Genomic DNA, 22,344 nt, shown 5'->3' on the forward strand with positions numbered 1-22,344 from the left:
AACATAGATATGACTTAGTAATTCTGAACTTTTGGATGAGTGAATCTTTGCAATTGGTTACAATTACTAAAGAGTATACTTTCAACTTAAACTTTTTACATTACATCAAAAATTTCATCAGTGATAATTATGTCAATTGAACTGAAATCAGTAAAAAAAAAAAATATATAAAAAAGAGCATAACTTTGAAGTCTTTGTCATGTATTTTGTATATTCTCTGAAAGTTTGCATTTGGATTAACAGATTAGTACAATTTATTCCTCTTAAAACATGTGCTCAAAATGCTATGTATTAATTACTGATCGAAGCAGAAATATACGTTACTGTAACGCTCCGAATGTTATTATTCTTATAAGCTAATGAAAATGACATTAAATCACAAATATAGCAAGTTATGAGATGTATAAATAATTGATTTCCTTTTGTCATTATAGATTCTTATTTCTAACCAGTGCCCTTAATTGCAGGTATTCATCGTCCTTTTTTTATCACCAGTGTGTTTACGCCTTTCTGACACCTATTTTATGACACCTTAAAGTGATTGAACAACGAATCATATCCTCTGAATACTTTTAAAGCCGCGTGGTAAAAACAACTGACACGCACACACAAACGTATGAATAAAAAGACGTAGCAAGGAAAACGACTTTGTACTGTCAACATAATCTACCATCAAAAACATGCTGATGAATTCTAGAATCAAAATCTTATAGACGTATTATTGGATTTCACTCATCAATTTTTTGTGAATATTTTAAACTATTTAACAAAAAGAAGATCATAAAAAGGTGATATTCATAGCAGTGACACTGACTAAAATATGCGGACAAAATCAGAACTTTACTTACAAATGGTCTACTTTTCATGTTGTTTTCTAATATGGATGTTACTGGTCTGTCCGATTGGTAAGTAAACCTTTTGAGGTAAAGTATATGATTTCTTTATATATCTTAATTATTTTAAACAGTTCACTCACAAATAGTTTTTTTTATAAATTAGATACATATTACATTGAAAAAGAATTTTGAATCCAACAAATAAGTATATCTTATTTACCAATGCTAGTAGATACTTCCCTTTTTGTGCATTTCAGTTTAATTATATTGTAACATTTAATAAAAACAAGGAAAAAGAAAAGTATATTTGTTTTTGTAAGATTCGTTTTTACAAATATTAAAGATAATATACTGATTCCAAGACAAGTGTGAACAGAAGTAACCTTGATCTATATTAATATGTTTACTTGTTAAATCATATTTTAGTTATATAATAATTTCAATATCATTTTTACAAATCTAGATCTGCAAGACAGAATCTGATCATTCAATAATTAAAGACAATTTAATTGAAATTTAATTTGGCATGCAATGGTTGAAAACATCAATTCTGTTTTCTATATCTCTGGATTATTAAAAAAGAGAACAGGATTCGACGATCCATTCATATAAAACCCCGACTACGACTACTAAGACATCCATCTATCTGTGTGATGAATATTTACTGAAATTGTTTTAAGACACTAAGTGGGGATGTTAAGAGGACCGTTGTTATACATTAGTTTTATGTGTTTGAACTTTTGACTTTCCCTTTGCTAATGAACTTTCCGTTTAAAATTTAGTGTTCTGTATTTTTGTCTTTTGACTTATTTCTGATACATGTACCTCAGTTTTCAGTTTTCAACAGCTAACATCTCTAAACTTCATAAAAATATGATAAATAAACATATTTTAAAATTTGCATATTTCAAACAAAGTTCGCCATGTCATATATACATTTATCTATGATGAGTTTATTTATTACTGTACGTCATAATGTAAAGCGTGTTTTACAAAAGTGGACTATTGGATCCAACTTATAACACAGTGTGGTATATATATATATAAGAATTGGTACCATATTGATCAAATTATAAACAATTGGAACTTTTGATTTCTCATGTTAGAGGATTGTCCAATTAAGTACGATTGTTTATGCCTCTTTTCATACAGTTCAGTATCTACTATCTCATAGTTATTTAAACTTTTCGGTTGTCACAAATCAGCATAGTCAACGTAATAAAGGCAACAATAGTATACCGCTGTGCAATAGTAAAAAATCGATAAAGCGGGGGAAAAAAACCAGAATATCAAACTAAAACTTGATTTGAAATAAAGAACCATAGTTAATATCTCTTCTGCTCATTTGGTGGCGAATTTCATAGCTCATAATTATTAGAAAAGTTTGATTATATTGTAAAACGAACCTCCATATTACGTATATCTTACCGTAAAGATTAATTAGATATAGGAAGATGTGGAATGAGACAACTCTCCATCCAGTCACAATTTATAAAAGTAAGTCATTATAGGTCAAGGTACGGTCTTCAACACGGAGCCTAGACCTTTTTTGATTGGCTTGCTAGAGAAATGTCATCTGAAGTAGGATTTGGATCCCTATTTCTGCAGAGTTATATGGTGTGATATACCATATGAACCAAATAAAGAAAACCATTTAATTTATATCGTTAGAGTATTATCTGCTCATGTACAAATGTGAATTAACCTTTCTACACAGGTCATTATCATATAGAAAATTTTTATATGCCTTTTTTATGACCATATAAGTAACGTTTGGATGACGTATTTTTCGACTTATCGGCATTCCCATGTACACCAAATGTGCTCATCCTCTTTTATATCCATTTTCCTGTAAAAAGGTGATACAATAAATTACAAAAAAAGTGGAAACAATTAAACTTTAAAAAGAATACACAACGGATAGAGTCTAAATCATATCTTGACTTCCATCTAGAAATTGACAATGAAGGTTGGCTGAGAACAAACTTGACGAAAATCCCTTCGAAATTTCATGAACGTTACGGAAAATCTGTTTCACAGATGACGACGGATATGTTTCAATTGTCGTTACCACCATCTCGTCCTTTTCACCTCGAACGTACTCTAGAATTATACCTATCATGTGAAACAAGACGATTGTCACATGCAGGGTAAAATTTGCTTACCCTTCCGGGGTACATGAGATCAACCAAAAGTGTTCAGTGGGTTCGAGTTGCTCAGTCCCTTTTGATTGTTTTTGCATTTTGCAATGACATTTTCATTTTGTTGTCGATTACTGGGTTTTAAAACCGTACGGTATCTTTCGACTCTTTAAAAGAGTAACGTATACACAAGTTCGAATATTGGCCCATTTTGTACATTTATATATCTACTATTTTATAAATTGCAGATACTTTTGATTTCCATAAAGAATTTTGTCGACTAAAGTACAAATTGCTATCCCTCTTTATGCATCTCCTACCTTATAAACTTTACGAACTTTTTCTGTTTCGTTGTAGGGTATTGTCTATCCAAGTTTAAGTTTTGAGTCCTCATTGTACACAGTTAAACATCTATCTAACCACAAATCTCCTCGACGTTGACATCATCGAATTTGTGCTTTGTGGAGCACGACATGCTTATCTGTCAAAAGCAAATGAAATGCTTTTTACATTTTATCTATATCATTCCCTTTTTTTTCAAATTCTTGATTTTAGCATTCCAAAAAGGTAAATTCTAGAAAATTAATTAGATCAATGGGAATTTAGTATGCTTCAGTTTTGTTTTTAGAGTATCGATAATTGATTCATTCATAAGCTAGTTCAGATGTCTTTGAAAGTAGATATTGAGAGATGGTCAATGAGACTGCCACACTAAGACATTTAGAAAACCAAGGAATCTAGGGTAAACGCATTATTATGACAGTATTACTCATTCTCATCTTATCATTCTCATTGGTTTCTGTTTTAGCTCATAACATATGTCTTAATTTCATTTAATCAATACCTTATAAATAAGTTTTTTTCTAGGCTCATTTTTCAATATAAAAAAATTGAGAATTTTAGGCTAAATAGTTATCTAATGATCAAATTTCTCAAGGTAACAGACACAAAAACTGAGGAAGAAATATGCCAAACCGACATCAAACACCAGAGGCAAGCTAACTGTAACTACAATGACAGGTGTAAAAGTAAAATCACAAAAAAAAACTGAACTCCGAGGAAACAAAATCAAATGAAAGAAATAACAAGTGTTTTGGTAAAACTGACAATTGAAATGAGGGAGGTGTTTATGTGACAACAACCCGACCAAAAAGCAGAAAAAAACATAAAGCCACCAATGGGTCTTTAACACAGCGAGAAATATATTGTTTGTTTTATAAACATGTTGCATAAGATGGCATATAGCATATACTTTGAAAAATGTTAAATAAGGAAGCAGAAATGTACTGTTGTCCAAAAAAGACATCATATAATTAAGTTAATTGAGAGTAACACAATAGTTCTTGCTTCATGAAATGCTTTTCAAACAACACATTTACACAGCGAAGTCACAATAAAATGCAGCAGGATAAATCAATGGTTGAACTATCATAACCATTTTTATACGGTTTGAGCTGTGCACATTGTTGAATGTCGTATGGTGACTTATAGTCGTTAATTTCTGTGTCATTAAGTTTATTATGGAGTGTTGTCGCATTGACAACCATACCACATCTTCTTTTTATATTAACTGCATAGGAAACATATGAAGGAGAACAACATTCGATAAACCTTCTACAAACTCAACCCCTGTCTTCGTATTCAGTTGATCTGTTTATGTAATTATAGTTCAAAGAAGTGCTAACTAAAATACGATAGAATACATCAGGAATTAAAAGTTTGGAAAAGAAGAACAAACTACAAATGATGAAAATTAAACGCCTTTTAAAGATATTGAAAAAGATTTCAGAGCAAATATTGATTTCAAATTAAGAAAATTGAAAAAAATATTTAACTATATTCAAATATATTACCATGTCTTGATATTTCCTAATAAAATTAAAGTACAAAGTGAATGATTCCAGTCAGTGTCATGACATTCAGTAAAATATAAACGTATAATATATAAAAAGCAACAGAAGTTGATCTACTTTGACATTTTTTAAATATTAATTAGGTTTTATGTTTATTACCATGCAGTAAAAAACACATATTGACATTTTGTAAATCACAAAAAAACAAAACATGAACAAATCATGAAACCTAAGAAATGAAATAAAAACACAAACATTACTTAAATATTACTTCCCTATGTTGATAAAAGTTTATCAAAGGTTCTAGTATTATAATTTAATACGCCAGACGCGCATTTCGTGTACATATGATTCATCAGTGACGCTCAGATCAAAATAGTTATAAAGCCAAACAAGTACAAGGTTGCAGAGGATCTAAAATTCCAAAAAGTTGTGCCAAATACGGCTAAGGTATTGATGTGTATGATATTTTTCATTTTTAGATATTCATGAGAAATTCGATTGCAAGCGACTTGCTAATATTAGAACTAAGTTTTTAATTCCATAGTGGCTAGACAAGTTGTGAAAACATGAATAATAGAAAAAATACCCAAATGTGTAATCTTGTGTTTATCTCATTTTTAATCATGCAACCATGAAATATACTTAATTCTTTTAACCGTTGGCCATTTGTTTTTGGCGGAAAACAATTGTCTGACATAAATAGCTCATCATTGATACTAAACTCAAAATTGCGTACGCCTTACTCCTTTTTTGTCTACAAAAAAACTCACCAGTGAAACTTTGAACCCTAGACCTACAAAACTGCTTTTGGGATTTGCTTAACATCTTTTTGGCACAGAACTAATGATTTCACGTTTAAGTTTGAAAAGCTGAAGGCAGGAATCAGTATCATGTTTGGATACACACGTGTTTGATTTTGGACGTATTTAATAAAGATTGCCCAAACACGTGTCCTTTTAACTGAAATCAATGTCATTTGTTTTTATGTTAATATGAATCTCCATCCTTATCATATTACTATCAATTATACCAACAGGAATCAATAATCGTATATCCTGATAGTTCTACAGTTACAAAAATACCACACTGGAAAAACTTATATTTTGATCTAATATAAAAATATATTATGATCATTATTCTCTTTCGTCCAAACCCATTTTTAAGATTATTGAGTATATTTGAATTCCCCGGAAAAAGGGTATATGTGTTATCGCATAAACAGGTCGTTGAGACATATTACTATCCTTCGCAGTTCATATCAACAAAAAGTAAAATAAAATCATCTCAAATGTTTCCGTTGGTTGTTCTCTACATATTTGTTTCGGATGTATGATGATTTTAGGTATCTATGTACTTGATATATACACCTGGAAAAATGTATTGCAACACCTTGATTACTTATTTTGAATAAAGTATGATAAAATATTTGTAAAATAATATTGAAATCTAATTAATGATAACATCGGCATTTAAACGAACAAAAAATGTATGAAAAAAAAATGTTTTATCGAACCAAAATTTTTATAACAAAATGAAGTGTTTTTTGTACAACAAAAATGCATTTTACAACTTTTACTTTAGTTGAACTTTACCATGTCTGACATTTCAAAATTTAAATGATTGTTCACATCATGGTTGCTCGTTATACGAAAAAAAAATAGTACTCTGTGCGTAGCCTCCATTCAAACGGATAACGGCCTCTTTACGTCTTCTGATTCCTGCCATAAGTCGACTAATTTGTTGCTAAGGTAGCAGCAACCATTCCTGATTAAGGGTATTGTTTATTTCAAGACGTGTTTGATTTGGGGTGTCCCTCCGAGCACTTTACGCCCAATAGTGCTCCATATATGCTCGATATGGTTCAAGTCCGGGATACGACAGGGTCAAGGAGGATTATCTGAATTCCATTGGAACAATGGATCTTCCTCCACGATGCTAATTTCCAACTATGGCGGGCTCTGCACTACATTGGAAACTGGCAACAGTGTCTCTGTTCGTAGACAAAGGTTCCCAAAATGGTCTTATCGCACGATAAACAGTAGCGATGAGCCGATCTTGAACAGTTCTTGTTTAAAGGCTCTTGTATGGTCATCACTCTCTTTTTTTGGATTGTATTGTTTGCAATTGGTTTCCTTCTGACCAACCTTCATTGTGCTTGATTTTCCCTAACAGATGTTATAGTGGGTCTTCCTGATCTAGGAAGGTCTTTTACATCGTTTGTTGCCTGATTTTTATTCTCCAAACAACTTACAGTGGAATGGTGATGACCAACAAAGGTGCAATTGTCACAGCGACATACCTGCTTCTCTCATGCTTAGTATCTGCTATCTTGATGAAGTTATGAGTTGTGGGTGACCAATTACAAGGTGTCAATCACAAAACAAAATAAACTTGGTTATTTAAAGTGTTGAAAACAATGAGGATAAAAACATATGTTTTATTGTTTACGAGTACAGTAGTTGCATGTGCAGATAAGAATTTATCGAGTCGATATTTATTGATTAAACTCAGGTGATATATAAATAATGTTTAACTAGTTCTATTTCAACAAATTATATCACAAAATATTAAAAGGTTTTTTTTTAATTTGAATTTCGATTTGGTGTTGCAATACTTTTTTCCATGTATATATATTAGACATTTGCTTTTTCTTTTATTTGATTAAAGCTTTATAATTGACCGTGTAAAATTTCAATTCAATCTTTTGTTTTAAGGCTCAATTTTATCAGTTGTCTTTTTTTATTAACAAATGTATCGATCGTTAAGTCTCTTATATACCTGGTTGTACAGCAACCAATACATTAGTGTATGCTTAATTTATTGAACTATAGTAATATTTTTAAACATGTTGCACATGTTATCCAATTCGATCAAAACATTCATGTTTTTATATGGATGCCTAATAATTTTCCCTTTTTGAAGACATTTGCCAACCTATAATAATATAAAGATTTAACGTTATTATAAATCTTCATATTAATAATTATGCAACCCTGTAAAACAAGAAAAAGACAAGATCTAGTCAAGTAAGCCTATCTTAACTATAATAATTACACATTATGTAGAGATCATCTTAGACTTTTCTGTCTTAAAGATCCTGATTTATTCTCATCTTTACATTGCTAACAAATCAATGTATTATACTCTCTCCATTAACAGTACATAATCTATTAAGATCAATCCAAAGACTTCCCATTAAATTATTCTGCAACGGCACGATCCTCTCAGTCATACTTTTGTCATAATCATATGATGCCAAATTGGCTTAAACACCATATTCACCCGCACTAGCAAACATGCTGAAAATTCTTAATTACATCCTACATTTAATTAACTGTTAAGCCTCTTAATTTCTAACTTCATAAACAAATTAAAGTAATCCCAGCTCCACGAAGCACCGGCATGAACTAGTAAAACAATCACTTTATGAGAAAACCGTGGAAAACCATTAACAAATCTATATCAAAAGAGATTTAAGCTGAAAGGAAAAACATCTTATAGGATTTTCGTGATAAAAAGAATGGAGAAAATTTGTAAAATATTACTCTCAAGAGTTTCATAAGAGAGCTGAACGAGAGGTGTGGGAAGATTTTGCATCATCAAAGATTCCAAATGTTTAAAATTCGGTACAAATACAAAGATTACATTAACCCTCACATAACATTTACGTAGCTTTGTCATTCCAAGATCAAGAATAAAACTACATATTCAAAAACAAGTGATCTTGAGCAGCATAAAATTGAGAAGTGTGTTTGGAATTAGGTAAATACAATATTAATTGAATGCATTGAAAATGTTGAATTGATATTAAGTAGAAAATTTGAAAAAAACAAGTTGAAGAAAGGGCGACAGCACCTTGGTTATAAGAAAACAACCCAAAGCAAACAATAGTTCTCTAAATGTTTAAACACTTGTCTTATTACTTATGTTTTTTGTTCTATATTTTAGGTGTTACAGAAGCGCGCAGTATATCAGACGAAGAATATTTTCCTATGTCTCTAGAAAAAAGAAATTGTAAGTAGATCCTCAATGGGTTTATTGTCTCTATTGTTGCAGAGTTGCTTTTTTGTGTATTTATTGTTGTTGGTGATACATATGCTTATTTACTATTTGTTGCTTCAAAAGTTTAGTTTTTTTTTATGTGAATCATACCTGACATAGTTGTGACGTAAATTGTTTATAGATAAGATTCTTTTTTTTCCCAACACTCATAAGTTTTAAACCAAAAACGGTCCGCTTCTGATGTAGTGAGGACTATTTTAGTCGGAGCGAGTAGAATATTAACCATATATAGTGTTTCCTACTTTTACGTTTTTTGTTTACGGTACTGACTAGATTAGCCATTATAGTTAGCAGACTCTTTTGCAAAAGCTGATCTTCACGTTGAAGAAGTCAGTATAAAAAAATTAATATCCAATATACTTTTCATTGGTAATTTGTCTTTAGAACATATTTTTTGTGGTATAATATAAAATACAACATAACAGTGAACTTTGTGTTTTGTCTTTTATTCTTTTCTTCTAATGTAACGGAGGTGTCGGGTTATATTGGACTTAACTAATTTGATATTTCTTTAACATCTTTCGCCCTATCTTTTTTCACTGTATAAAACATAAGGGTAATTGTTTGATGAGGAATTGTATGAACGACTTTGTTTCAATCTCATTGAAAAAATGATGCGGACAGACATGAGAACGTTGCATTGCAACGTTATTTCAGTTTTTAGTATTTCGTGATATCATTTCCTATTTTTGATCTCTGAAACAATATACAAAGCGTTAAGCTTAAAGAAAAAACAATCAAAATTCAAATAAGTTAGAAATATTGCTCTCTATAATTGAACTGTTCCTTTAGCCTTTACCTGTATTATTTAAAACTTACGCTATATCTGATGCCATTACATTGGTTCAGATAGTATTAATATGAACATATGTATGAATGTTTTCAATTGATTCTGTTATACTTTAAGTAAAAGGTCAATTTCGTTCAAAGTGTTAATTGAATCTATTGTGTATTTGTCAATAATTTAATTAACACTTCCAATCTAAACGGCATTGAACACAAATATGAGGCTGTTTTTACACAATCTATTATGATACTTAGACACAATTTGTATTTTCATCTGATAATAAAAACCCCGGAGGAAATGTTTATAAATTTTAAAAACATAAACGTTTTTCTTTTTGTATGATTTTACAAAACAATTTGTATCTGTAAAGTCAAAATAGATGAAAAATACCTACGAAACTTATTTGGAGAAATATGAAGAATGAACTTTCTACCACTATCACAAAGTTTATCGCATTCTCATAAAAGAGGGACGAAAGATACCAAAGGGACAGTCAAACTCATAAATCTAAAACAAACTGACAACGCCATGGCTAAATATGAAGATATATTACTGAATTAATTTTTGTTTCCAATTTGTAGAAATAGGCCCTGCTTCCATTTAACTTTCTTTGTCATTTTTAACAGTACTTTTAACATATATTTTTTTAAAACCTTTTCATATACAATAATTTATTAAATTATTCTACTTGTGACAGAAACTAAGTGATAATTTATTAATATGAGAATATATATTGCTTAAAAACCTTTATTTTAAATTTAATGAAGTAGAAAATTCCAGGATATACGTATTGTTTCACGCGTCGTTTTGATGCATAGCGTGTTTCGAAACTGTGACATTTTCACATATGTGGTTAAATTTTCGGGATACAAAGAGAGATTACTTTTGCCATAAATTAGCATACCCCGAACATCCTTTCGTGATGCGGCTTCTCGTGGTAAAAAAACAACCTTTTTTGAGACAAGAAGTGTTTTGAAAATTTAATACTTTGAACACATTTAATAGCTCCATAGTTTTTATTTATACATTTATTCTATGTTCCTTTTCTTTCCTAATCACCACAAATGGTAAGCTAGGTCATTTGTAAATAATAGAAACATGCCAAATATCACTACACAGAGATTATTTGTTTACAGACAACTTTAGAGTTCCTCATTTCGAGGAGAATTAGGGATATTGACCCAGTTCTTGTCCACCATATATCTAAGATGTCATTTTCTCTCTCTTTTTTATGTTCTTTTGTTCATTCATTGGTACGAGGCAGAATTAGTACAGAGCATCAGACAGTGATTTTGGGTCTGAAACAGACATTTTGATATTATCTAATAAATAAAATTTGGCCTTTTTAACTTTTTTGGATTCGAGCGTCACTGATGAGTCTTTTGTAGACGAAACGTGCGCCTGGCGTATACACAAAATTTAGTCCTGGTATCTTTGATGAGTTTATTTGTTATGTCATGTTACGTCTACAAAACAATGTTTTGGGTAAAATAAGTGTCATCAATAGGAACCACATTTATTGCTGAGTTGACTAACAACTTTCAATCTTTATTTCTTAATAAAGCCAGACGAAATAAGTCTGTAAATTTTCTCTGCAGAAAAAGTATGGCATTCAATGAAATCAGGAAGTCAGTAAAAACGAGACTGAATTCAATAAACCCATAAAGTTCATTTTAAACGAACGCACGAACTAAACCCATCTGATTACCAAATTGTTAATGTCTTCATGGGATAAAAGCAGTAATTCAAAACATCTAAGGAACTATTAACCGCTTAAGTATTGTAAGTAGCATTTACTTGACTTCTTGAAAAATTACTTTGGTAATACTGAATTATTTCTATCGCAGCTACATATAAAAACTCTACACATATACCAGACTTAACATGTTGTACACCAAACGCGCGTTTTGCCTACAAAAGACTCAATGACGTTGAAACATAAAAAGTCCAAATTAAGTACGACGTTGAGGATGATTCAAAAATTGCAAAAAAGGTTTTGCCAAATACAGCAAACTTTATATATGTTTTGGGTAAAACAGTCCTTAGTATGATGAAAACTTTGTAATTATGACCAAACCTATGAGAATAAATGGCAAAACATAGAATTGCATAATCGTCTGGTGTTCTAGATGGTTTTGTGTTTTTTGTTCGAAAGTAATATCTAAATCCTGTTTTGTTCTATACATTCCAAATGCTTAAACCAACTCTAAAATGCTGTTCAATGAAAGTCTAACGTTAATTTTACTCTCGAATGTTTTGTTAAGGTAAATTTATTGACAAGCAATGACAATTGACGACACGATGATCAAACATTTTCTGCATAGAATAATCGGTATCATATTGCTATATTATTGTAGTTAAATATATGTTTAAAGATAAACACAAAAATATCGAGAATATTTTGTAATTATATAAAGACTTAAAAGTATAATACATTTTTCAAACCAAAACGAGGAATTTGTTTCATCTCACCTTTCGAAAAAACCTGAAACTTAGACGATAATAGCTTCTGAAAAACTTAAGGGGAAGTAAGGTTATCCAAAATAGATAAGGCAACTTTATATTTTTAAAGAGACAACATATAACAAAAGGATATTCAATTCATAAGTCGAAAACAAACTGCCATTCTATGTCAAAAATTGAAATACAATCAAAAGATAGACAACAGTACCAAAAAATTACATAGAAAACTAAATACTTATCCAAACTAACCCAATCAAGTTTCAATTTAACAACAACATGTCAGATGAAATAAAAATAAATTACAAAAAAAAACATGTCAGATGTCAGATTTTTGGGATAATTACTGTTCAAAACTAACTCGAGTACATTTTTGGAAAGAAACTCATATTAGTGCGTAAATATTTCAATTTGAAATAAATGACTAGTATTTGTAAAATATCAAAACACAGTTGTAACGACTGGTGCCACATGTGTAGCAGGAATTGCTTACAATTTCCGAGAACTTGAGATTAACCCAAGTTGTTGTTTGGGTTGGTTTTGCTTAGTCTTTAGTTTTCTATGTTGTGTCTTGTGTACTATTGTTTCTGGGTTTGTCCTTTTCTTTTTTAGCTCTAGCGTTGTTTCGATTTACACTACAAACCATTAAAAGTCTGAAATGGCCTATATCTGTACTCGACTGTACTGATTTTTACTCGACCAGTCTGAATTCGTCTGAGATTTACTTGATAATACTCGACTGTAGTCTGAACCATACTTAACAGTATGAATGTGTACTTGACCAGTACTTAACCGTTTTATACGAGTCTGAACTGTACTCGACCAAGTCTGAACCGTACTCGACCTAGTCTCAACCATACTCGACCGAGTCTGAACCATAGTCGACCAAGTCTTAACCAAACTAGACCTATTCTTTGTATCTATTAACTGAATTTTATCAATTTAGGATTTTTTTTTTAATAAAAATGAAATTTAAACAACAACTTGAAATTAAAAATGTATTCAATACAGTTTTGAAATTAAAATTCCACTATAATCAATCATAATATAACTTCAACTCAATATTAGTCAACACTTACATAATAATATATATCAACTTTTAAAATATAAATAAAACAAGCTGATCAAATAATCTAAAAAAATGAATTGTGACTAATATTTTCAATATTATTCTAATTTTATGAATATTTCGGAAGTATGTTATGGTAATTGGACTATTTTCACCATTAACTTAAGCCTAGTATAGATTTATGTTGTCAGTTGACTTAATGCAGTGAATGTTTTTTTTATTAAGATATGTATAATAGTATATAAAACAACTTAATGAATTTAAAAAAAATGAGAGCTTAATTGTTTTGTTTTATTAAACCAAGAATTTAATATAATCATTATAATAGAATTTCCCTAGCAATCCTTGATAACCTTTTTAAAAAAGGAAATGTATTCCAAAGTAACAGTAAAAAAAATTTTAAATTAATTTAAGTATTTTTTTGTCAAATTAACATGGCATACATAAAGCACTTTAATATGTTCTAATTAACTCAGTACATGTGTGTTTTACAGGTAAAAAGAAAGCCCTATTTTCTTAAATTCGTGTATTACTTATCTAGTACATACATGTATATTTGAAAGGCCTTGTTATTTAATTTAAACAGGATGTTGCAATTTTGAATCAATGTTATTTAGAATTTAATACCTCTGACCAGTTGTGATCTTATTTATGAGTTTGCCCCAAGCAGAGGTTATACTTTATATTTCACCACTAATCAGAAAAATAATTTTATTCATTTATTTAATTTTATCCCTTTTTTTTATATAAGTTATATATAATATATTTTTTTTATCCTAAATATAATCAGAGATATATTTCTTATATAAGGTTAAAATCTTTTATAAATTTTGTTGGCTGTTGTTATATATGTCAGTTAAATTTATTTAAACAGTTAAAAAAAGTAGAGGGTTTTTGGTCTAGTATGGTTCAGACTGGTCGAGTATTGTTCAGACCTTTGGTTAAGTATGGTTTAGACTGGAAAAATAGGTCGAGTACATGTCAAGAATGGGTTAAGACTGTTTCAGACTGGTCGAGTAATAGTTCAGACTATTTTCAACAGAAAAAATAAGGATCAAGTACGATTCAGTACAGTCAAGTATGGTTCAGACTGGGGTCGAGTAATGTCAAGTAAAAGTCAGACCAATTCAGACTGGTCGAGTAAAAATCAGTACAGTCGAGTACAGATATAGGCCATTTCAGACTTTAATGGTTTGTAGTGTTATGAGCTTGAATATCCCTCTAGTATCTTTAGCCCATCGCTTTTGTAAAATAAAACTTTACTATTTAGACTGAGAATACAACGTTATTTGTACTGTTGTCCGGTGAACTATATTTTAATGTTACAATTAGTTATTTGTTCGAATTTGAAGCAATATTGACTGTATTTATAGAATCCTTAACTCTTTGATGAAGAAAATAAAGATCGGGATAATTTCTTGATCAATGATTATTTAGAGACTAGATCATCTTTGAAGCGGAAGTTAACCTATTATGTCAGCATCATTGCTTTTTGTTATACTAGCCCTTGAAGTAAGTCTGCTTCAAACAAATTCATACACAAACTAATTCTTTAAATACAGTTTCATTTTAAAAGTTCAATATACTAACAACAATTTTTGTCTAAGACCAATCTAATTTTAAAACAAAGTGGTTTATGATAAGAATGTATTCATCCTACATGGTTTATAATAAGAAATGTATCTGTTCTACAAGATTTATAATACGATTTATCCCTCCTACAAGATTTGTATTTTGAGATTTTGCTTACTACCATCAAAAGAACCTTCTGTCGCTTTAATTGTTGAGTAGATGTTTGAGCGTAGCAGATAGACAACATTGAATACAATCATACACAATATAATGAGTAAAAATTGTATGTGGCAAAGTACACTGCAGTTTTTCGGATATTGTATGTTTTCATTGAATACAAAAAGTCCGCAAAAGTATACAAAAACTCAAACAAACAAAAACAAAAAAAAAAAACAAAACAATACCAAAACTTCAGTACTTTTATATATAAACCATTTTATACTATAACTAGAGTTTACATACATATCGATTTTATTGTAAAAAAAATAGCATTTTTATTTGTTAAAGTAACAAAATTATTTATTTTACAGCATGGTGGAGTAAAAAATCTTTAGAAAACGTCCCAAATTACCAAAACGGTAAGCAATAAATAATATATTTTAGAATTACAGTAATGTCACCAACTACACAATGACAGAATTTAGCAAACCATCATAAGTTCCATTTAAATTTTGCAGTTTACGACCACTTGAGAATTTTTAAAGAAGTGTGTGTGCGAGTTTATCCTTTCAAAAAAATGGAGTACTTCTCATCATGATTTATTTACGTCAGACTTGTTAATAAGGATTTGTAATATCCAAGATTTTATTTTTTGCAAAAGTATATACGTAGTTTTGTTAATTTTGGTTTAAATGATATTATTAATAGTGACGTGATATCAAGTGTAACCGGACAGAGAATATCTTCGACTCTGTGTGTAAAAGGACTGCAAAAGTAAAATCTGACATAAAATAGCAAACTAATGTCAAATCACCCATGAAAGTAATGTTTGCAGTTCCTTGTTTAGACTGACACACGAAACTGTCAATTATAGAGAAAGTTTACTATATATACGTTATTAATATAAGTCAATTGATCTCTCTACATCATCGTTAGCTAAAGTACAAATCGCAGATTACGTGATAATATATTCATCGGTTTGGTCTTGCTTTTCCGATAATGTTATTTAATTCAATCCGGATTTTTATTCTCAGTTTAAAATTTCATCTCCTCTTCATGACGAGTGTTCAATTTCGTAACCCATTTAAACCAATTGAAGTATAGCAACATAGTTATAAGACTAGTCAAATTTATTTGGTGTTAAGTAATGTGTTTAAAGATGGAGTGAACTAAGAACTTCGCCTGAATTCATGTTCAACGCTGGTTGTCAACTGCATTTTCAAATATCAATTGAAAATTATTTCAGAGACAAAGTGGTCAACCTTAACAATTTCTATACCTTATGCTTTTAGTTATCTGATCATCTTATTAATATGTTTTTACAATGCTCTTCAAATATTACTTCGACCAATCAGATACAAATTAGCGCTGTGTTTAGTTTTTTTCTATTTTATTCCTACAGTAATCAAGCTCAGACAACAGTTGTTTGAGGTTAAATTTTTAAAATGATGTCTACAAAAATTGTCCAATAATGTTCAGAACTATTTCAAGAAGTTAATCAAAAGAATGCGGTAAATAAATAGAAGATATATTATAATAAAATCAATGAGTTTGAATGGTATATGTTGTGATATAAACAATGATAACGTTGTCAATTAACGATGTTATTCCTTCATAACCTTTGATCATTCCCATTAAGTTCTTTTTGTCAGTAATGTGTTATTTATCGTAATTACATGTTATACGTCGTAAAGCAACATATTTTATCGGTTTTATTTCAATAAAGAACAAATATTTATTTGCATTTTAATACTTTTTCAATTATTTTACTGATAATGTACAAATATTGTCGTACTAATTGTTTATTACACGCAATACTGAATCATTTGTAACATGGTTTTCATCAATCTTTGTAGTAAATTAAATCCGACTGTACTACCGTGCTTGGTGTCTCTTAATATAAAAATAAGGAGAAGTGATATGATTGACAATTAGAACACTATTCACCGAAGTTCAATTGAAGTGGAGTTGAACAATTATAAATAACCGTGAGTTTTGTCTTTTTGTGTTTTCTGTGGTTTTGATGAATCAACACAAAAGGAGTAGGTCCGATTTTGGTTTCAAATTAAGGTTCAACTGATGAAAGATTTTGGACTCTTTTAATCATTTACATGTTTACTTCCATGGATTCTATTAAACTATGTGAAATATTTGAACTGATTTAAGTAATAAAAATGCTCAAATTCAAGCTTGCCTATTAATAATCTATCAAATATGCCATAATATGTCTTTCTGCAGATGTTTTTTGTCAAAAATGGAAGTGGGCACATCTGTGTTTAGCCTCAATCATTACATATGTGATGTATGATCAGCAAGTAAAACTTACAATATTAAAAATGAACGTAAATGCTACCACTCCCATTCTAGACGGTAATTTAGCATGACTAAATGATGCTAGTACCCGATACTTGTGAATTGTATTGTTTAAATCAGCTTATATTTATTTTACACAAGTATTCTACTTTCCAATACTGTACTTATTTATTTTTAATCTTGTGAAAGATGATGTATGTACAGCATTTTATAACCAACTATATTGTATAGGTATTTTCTCATTGTTGAATGCTATATGTTTGACTCTAATTCTGCATTCAAACTGTAACTATTATTTGTATACAGTATTAGTTAAAATTGACATTGAAATATCTTATTACGAGTACTCTTCTCTCGACACTGAGTGTTATGTATTTTTAAATTTGTTTATTTGTTTTTGTTATGAGAGAGGCGATCTAAACCGACGCTATATAGATTCATTATGAAACGGATTTGACGAGATGAAATGTTTATCTCTCAAATCACATGTTTTGACAGTTTCAAATCTTTGAATTCCAGAATAATTCATAATTTTATCGATAATGTCTTATTTTCAATTGTAATATTTTGAAGTGAGGGTTGATTATTCATAACTTGGGAGTCTGACGCTGTTGATGTTTGTCCTTTTTTGTATGTCTTGCAATTTTTACAGGTTTTGTTGTTAGCTTGATTTGTATTTCCTCAATCAGTTGACCCTGTTTAAACATCGGTAAACTACTGTTACCCAAATTTTGCATATACTGAGACGTTTATTTTTTCTAGGAATTGATTTACATTTATTCGCGTGAGAGCCTTATATATAGAACCTACTTATATTTATATATTTCATTTTATTCATGGCAATACTTTTCATGCTATAGTTCTAAACCCATTTGAATGGTACACAGATGAATACTTAATATGAAGGTTTAAGGATAAAAACACATGTCACATATACCATCTGGATTTCATCAAATCGTTGTTAATATGGATTTATGAGCTGATTTACGTTATTTGTATTTCTTACTTCCGACAATGAGAAACATTAAAACAATGAAAAATAAAACATTCTTTTAATATTTAAAAGTACACAAATGAAATAAAAAAAAGTGGCATAAGCACTCAATTTCCACTTTAAACTGACTCCAATGTTATTGCTTTTGAATCCAGTTCGATGTTGAATCTAGATGTTCTTATAATGATTTAACATTTTGTATTTGTTAAAAAATGTCTGATTCATAAGAACATAGTTATTTTGGTGTTGTATCGACATTGTGCAGAACTTTAGTTTGAATAGTGACGATGAGTTTTAGTGTAATATAGATTTTTGTTTTTGATTGAACAATAAGGCATTTGAGTTTTAGAGTACTGGTGGTTATTGTCGTTTTTATGGAACAGCGTGTCAGTTCTGTTTTTCAAGAAGAGAAACTAAGTACATTTAGTTTTTATAGAGACTATGGTCTTATTTTTAATTCTTTGAAATGACAATTGTCACTACATAATCTTTAGTTGTATAACATGAATAAGTCAAAGGCTTATTTTGTAGTTTTTGAGGCTAATTGTATTGAAGAAACAATTATTTTTTTCTTTCACAAAAAGTTCGTCTTTTCAGAAATGTACTATGCCGCCTGCTGTTCTATTGCTAAAAGATTCCAAAATGTACTTAACTTTTACATTTCCGAAGAAAAAATATTTGAATAACTTAGATAATATTGCTAAAACAAAAATCAATACTGTTGATTTCGATACATCAGAGTTACCTGTGTGGGATAGGTAATTAGATAGTGGAACATTCTGCAAAGGTTTCCGGTTTTCATACGATATCAAATGTGATAAGGTACCACGTGTTAAATGGTGTATACAATACAAACACCCACATGGTATAATATCTTATAACATTAATACATACTGTTATAATTTGAGAGAGGTAATATGTTTTGTCTTTAAATAGGGTTTACAATAATAAGGCTAACGTCTTCATTGAAGGTTTCTCTAAATAGGGGTCTACATGTGTAAAGCTTTTATCTCTGTACTGTGGGTTTATTATTATTCGTTGGATACCAATTTTCGTCGATTTCATGATTACCTGGGAACCACGTTTCAATGTCAAACGAATTACAAATGTTATATATAGAAATGCATGCAAACTTTGGCTAAACCACGAAATCAAATATCCACAAAAATAAAATTTCCTCAATCAATGAAAGTTTGTACCCGCCAAAAAAAATGAATCTCTCAGGTTGATTTTGCAATGTGATATTATATTTTTTTTATTGCAGGTTTATCTTTGCAAGACACTGACATAGGATGTGAAGCGGTAATTGATGTATTCAGTAAGTTTTGATTTAAAAACGAATTCGAAGAAATGTTACTATACTGCTAGATAAAAAAAGTAAATAAAAATACTAACTCCAAAGTAGATTTAAAGAGTAAAATTCCATAAAAACTGACAAAATTAAACATTACCAAGCAACAGAAAGAAAGAGGAGCTTTTAAAACATTACAAACCTTTTTTTTCTGTCAATTGTTATTAGTAAAAAATGAAAATGAAATTACCCCGTCTTTATAGTGATACGCTAACATCATTAAATTCTTTTATATCCTTATTGATAGGATATATAGCTAGACCGTCTAGTTACGCATGTTTCAAATATAGTTCTTATCATTCGTTTTACAGTAAAACACAATTTTAATATTCTATTGAGAAACAAATACATAAACATTGCATATAATATATGGCCTTGTGTTGATATATATGCAACCAGTGGTCTCAATCAAATTCTGAAGATCTACACTAAAGTGTTCAATCAGAATATTCACTTTATTGTAGAATTATCAGCACTCAAATTTATTTATATAATCTATTTTTTCTTTCCTCATGCTCAATTGAAAAATCAAGTACAATATCTCTTTAAACATAATTTTTATATACAAATCGGGAGTAGTAAACACAAATTCCTTTTATACCATCACACAGATTTAAACATTTTACATATTTTTAAAAACACATTGACAGATTCGACAGGCTAAAAGATGTAAATACATAGGGAATAATAGATCTCAAAAGGGGTGTAAAAATAAGCAACCCATTCAAGGTCAAACCTCGTGATGGAGCTGCAAATAATCGTTTTTGAGCCCACACCTTATAAAAGGATAAAGCCTTTGCTAAACCATTGACCTCTTTTCAATAGCGGATAAAAGAATGTAATAGCTTAACAAACACAATATAAAGGGAAAATCTTTTTCAAATATGTTTTAAAAGAAAAGACGGCAAAATATTTATCAAATAATATATTTCATGTACAGTACGTACTATTATGTAAGCCCAAGATGGTTTATACATACATTGTATATCATGCGTTTTTAAATCTCATTGACGAAACATCTTGACTATACTCCATGTTTGATGAAAAGAATTGTTTTATATATAAATATTACTGCATTTTGCAGAATATTATTTCCAATACAGTGTGCCAGCCTTTGTAGCTTATTCTAATATTTATCATTATTATTTGATTTTTTCAGAATGTTATTCCCAATACTGTGTGCCTGACTTTGTAGCCTGTTCCAGAGAGTCAGACGATATCTATGACATGTGTAAAGTGGAACATGATTTATGTGCATCTAAATGTTTTGACTCTGGTTCCGACCAAGTAAAGCGATGAACTCTTATTCAATTTTTATTTTGACTGTAATGTAAAAATGAAATAAATATTGTATATTTTTAAAACGCTTACACATTCTAGTTATACCATTTCTTACAACATCAGGCTGGGAAACGCATTCCCAAAGTGGAGACATATTTTATATATTTTTGCATTTGGTTTATTAATTTTTTCTTTTATTATATTACTTAAAATCATATGCAGCTTTGGAAAGTATTAATTGACAATATATTTGATGATATATCTTTTTAAATTATTCGTTGTAAAACTCCTAAGACAGGACCAGGTCTTCTATCTGTCCAAAAAAAAAAATGTCGAATTTTAAAGAGACAAATTGGTAATCTTTAAACACCCCTTATGTACTACGTAAATTAAGACGTGTCATAGAAAAATCGTCAAACAAATCACATATAACTACGTCAAATCATAGATGTATCTCAAAATGCGAGCTGGTAAATAAAGGCAACAGTAGTATACCGCTGTTCAAAACTCATAAATCCATGGATAAAAAAACAAAATCGGGGTAACAAACTAAAACTGAGGAAAACGCATTAAATATAAGAGGAGAACAACGACACAACATTGAAATGTAACACACACACATGACACCAACAATCAATTAACAGAGATATTATTGAAATGAAATTAACAATCAATTAACAGAGATATTATTTCGAATGTATGAAAAAGATACTTAAAGAATTTGTTTTTTTTTACTAAAATACCCTTCCCACACTGAACACTAAAAAAACTCACATTTATTGTATTAGTTGTTAATGGCTTTGGACTAGCTGTCAGTCACTACAAGTACTCTCAGTTATGTACTGAGTGTCTTTTTGAAGCCTTTAATTTAGAGGTTGTCGTATGTTGATTTGTTACATATTCGTGTTTCGCTCATTTTGTGTACATGAATTAGGCCAGTAGTTTTCTCGTTTGAATTCTTTTACATTTGTCATTTCGAGCCTTGTATAGCTATGCGGTATGGTCCTTGCTCATTATTGAAGGCCGTATGATGACCTATAGTTGTTAATTTCTGTTTTATTTGGTTTCTTATGGAGAACTGTCTCATTGGCAATTATACCACATATTGTTTATAAACAAAAACACTGGAGCGAAACAAACGTAACTAATAAAAAGTGAACAAATACCGAAAAAGAACCTCACCTACATACATTATTGAAAAAAAACACCATGCTTCGTTAATATCTGCAGGCTGAAAATTTCATCTAAAAATAAACGAGTTAAACAAAAATTAATATCAGTTTTCCTTACGTGTGCACACACGAAGCCATCGCAACACACTATTGCTTTTAGTTTCAGTACAATAACAAATGTTCAATTGCCCAATTCTATTTTTACAAAGAATGAAGATATAAAAAAAGAATGAAGATTATAAAAAAATGGATAAGACTTCTTCAAAGTCAATACCTATGGACTTCTTATAT

General features: G+C 29.8%; 1 protein-coding gene across 1 annotated transcript; it reads left to right on the plus strand.

Annotated features, from left to right (window-relative positions):
- The first annotated feature begins 584 nt into the window (after positions 1-584).
- Positions 585-21,098, plus strand: LOC143062870 (uncharacterized). Its single transcript, XM_076234690.1, has 5 exons — positions 585-905; positions 8,782-8,847; positions 15,314-15,361; positions 19,514-19,567; positions 20,760-21,098. Exons 1-5 carry the CDS (start codon positions 821-823, stop codon positions 20,897-20,899), a joined length of 393 nt encoding a protein of 130 aa, XP_076090805.1. The 5' UTR covers positions 585-820; the 3' UTR covers positions 20,900-21,098.
- The last annotated feature ends 1,246 nt before the right edge of the window (positions 21,099-22,344 follow it).

This window comes from Mytilus galloprovincialis, chromosome 1 (assembly GCF_965363235.1).
Source record: "Mytilus galloprovincialis chromosome 1, xbMytGall1.hap1.1, whole genome shotgun sequence".
In the NCBI taxonomy this organism is placed as follows: Eukaryota; Metazoa; Mollusca; class Bivalvia; order Mytilida; family Mytilidae; genus Mytilus; species Mytilus galloprovincialis.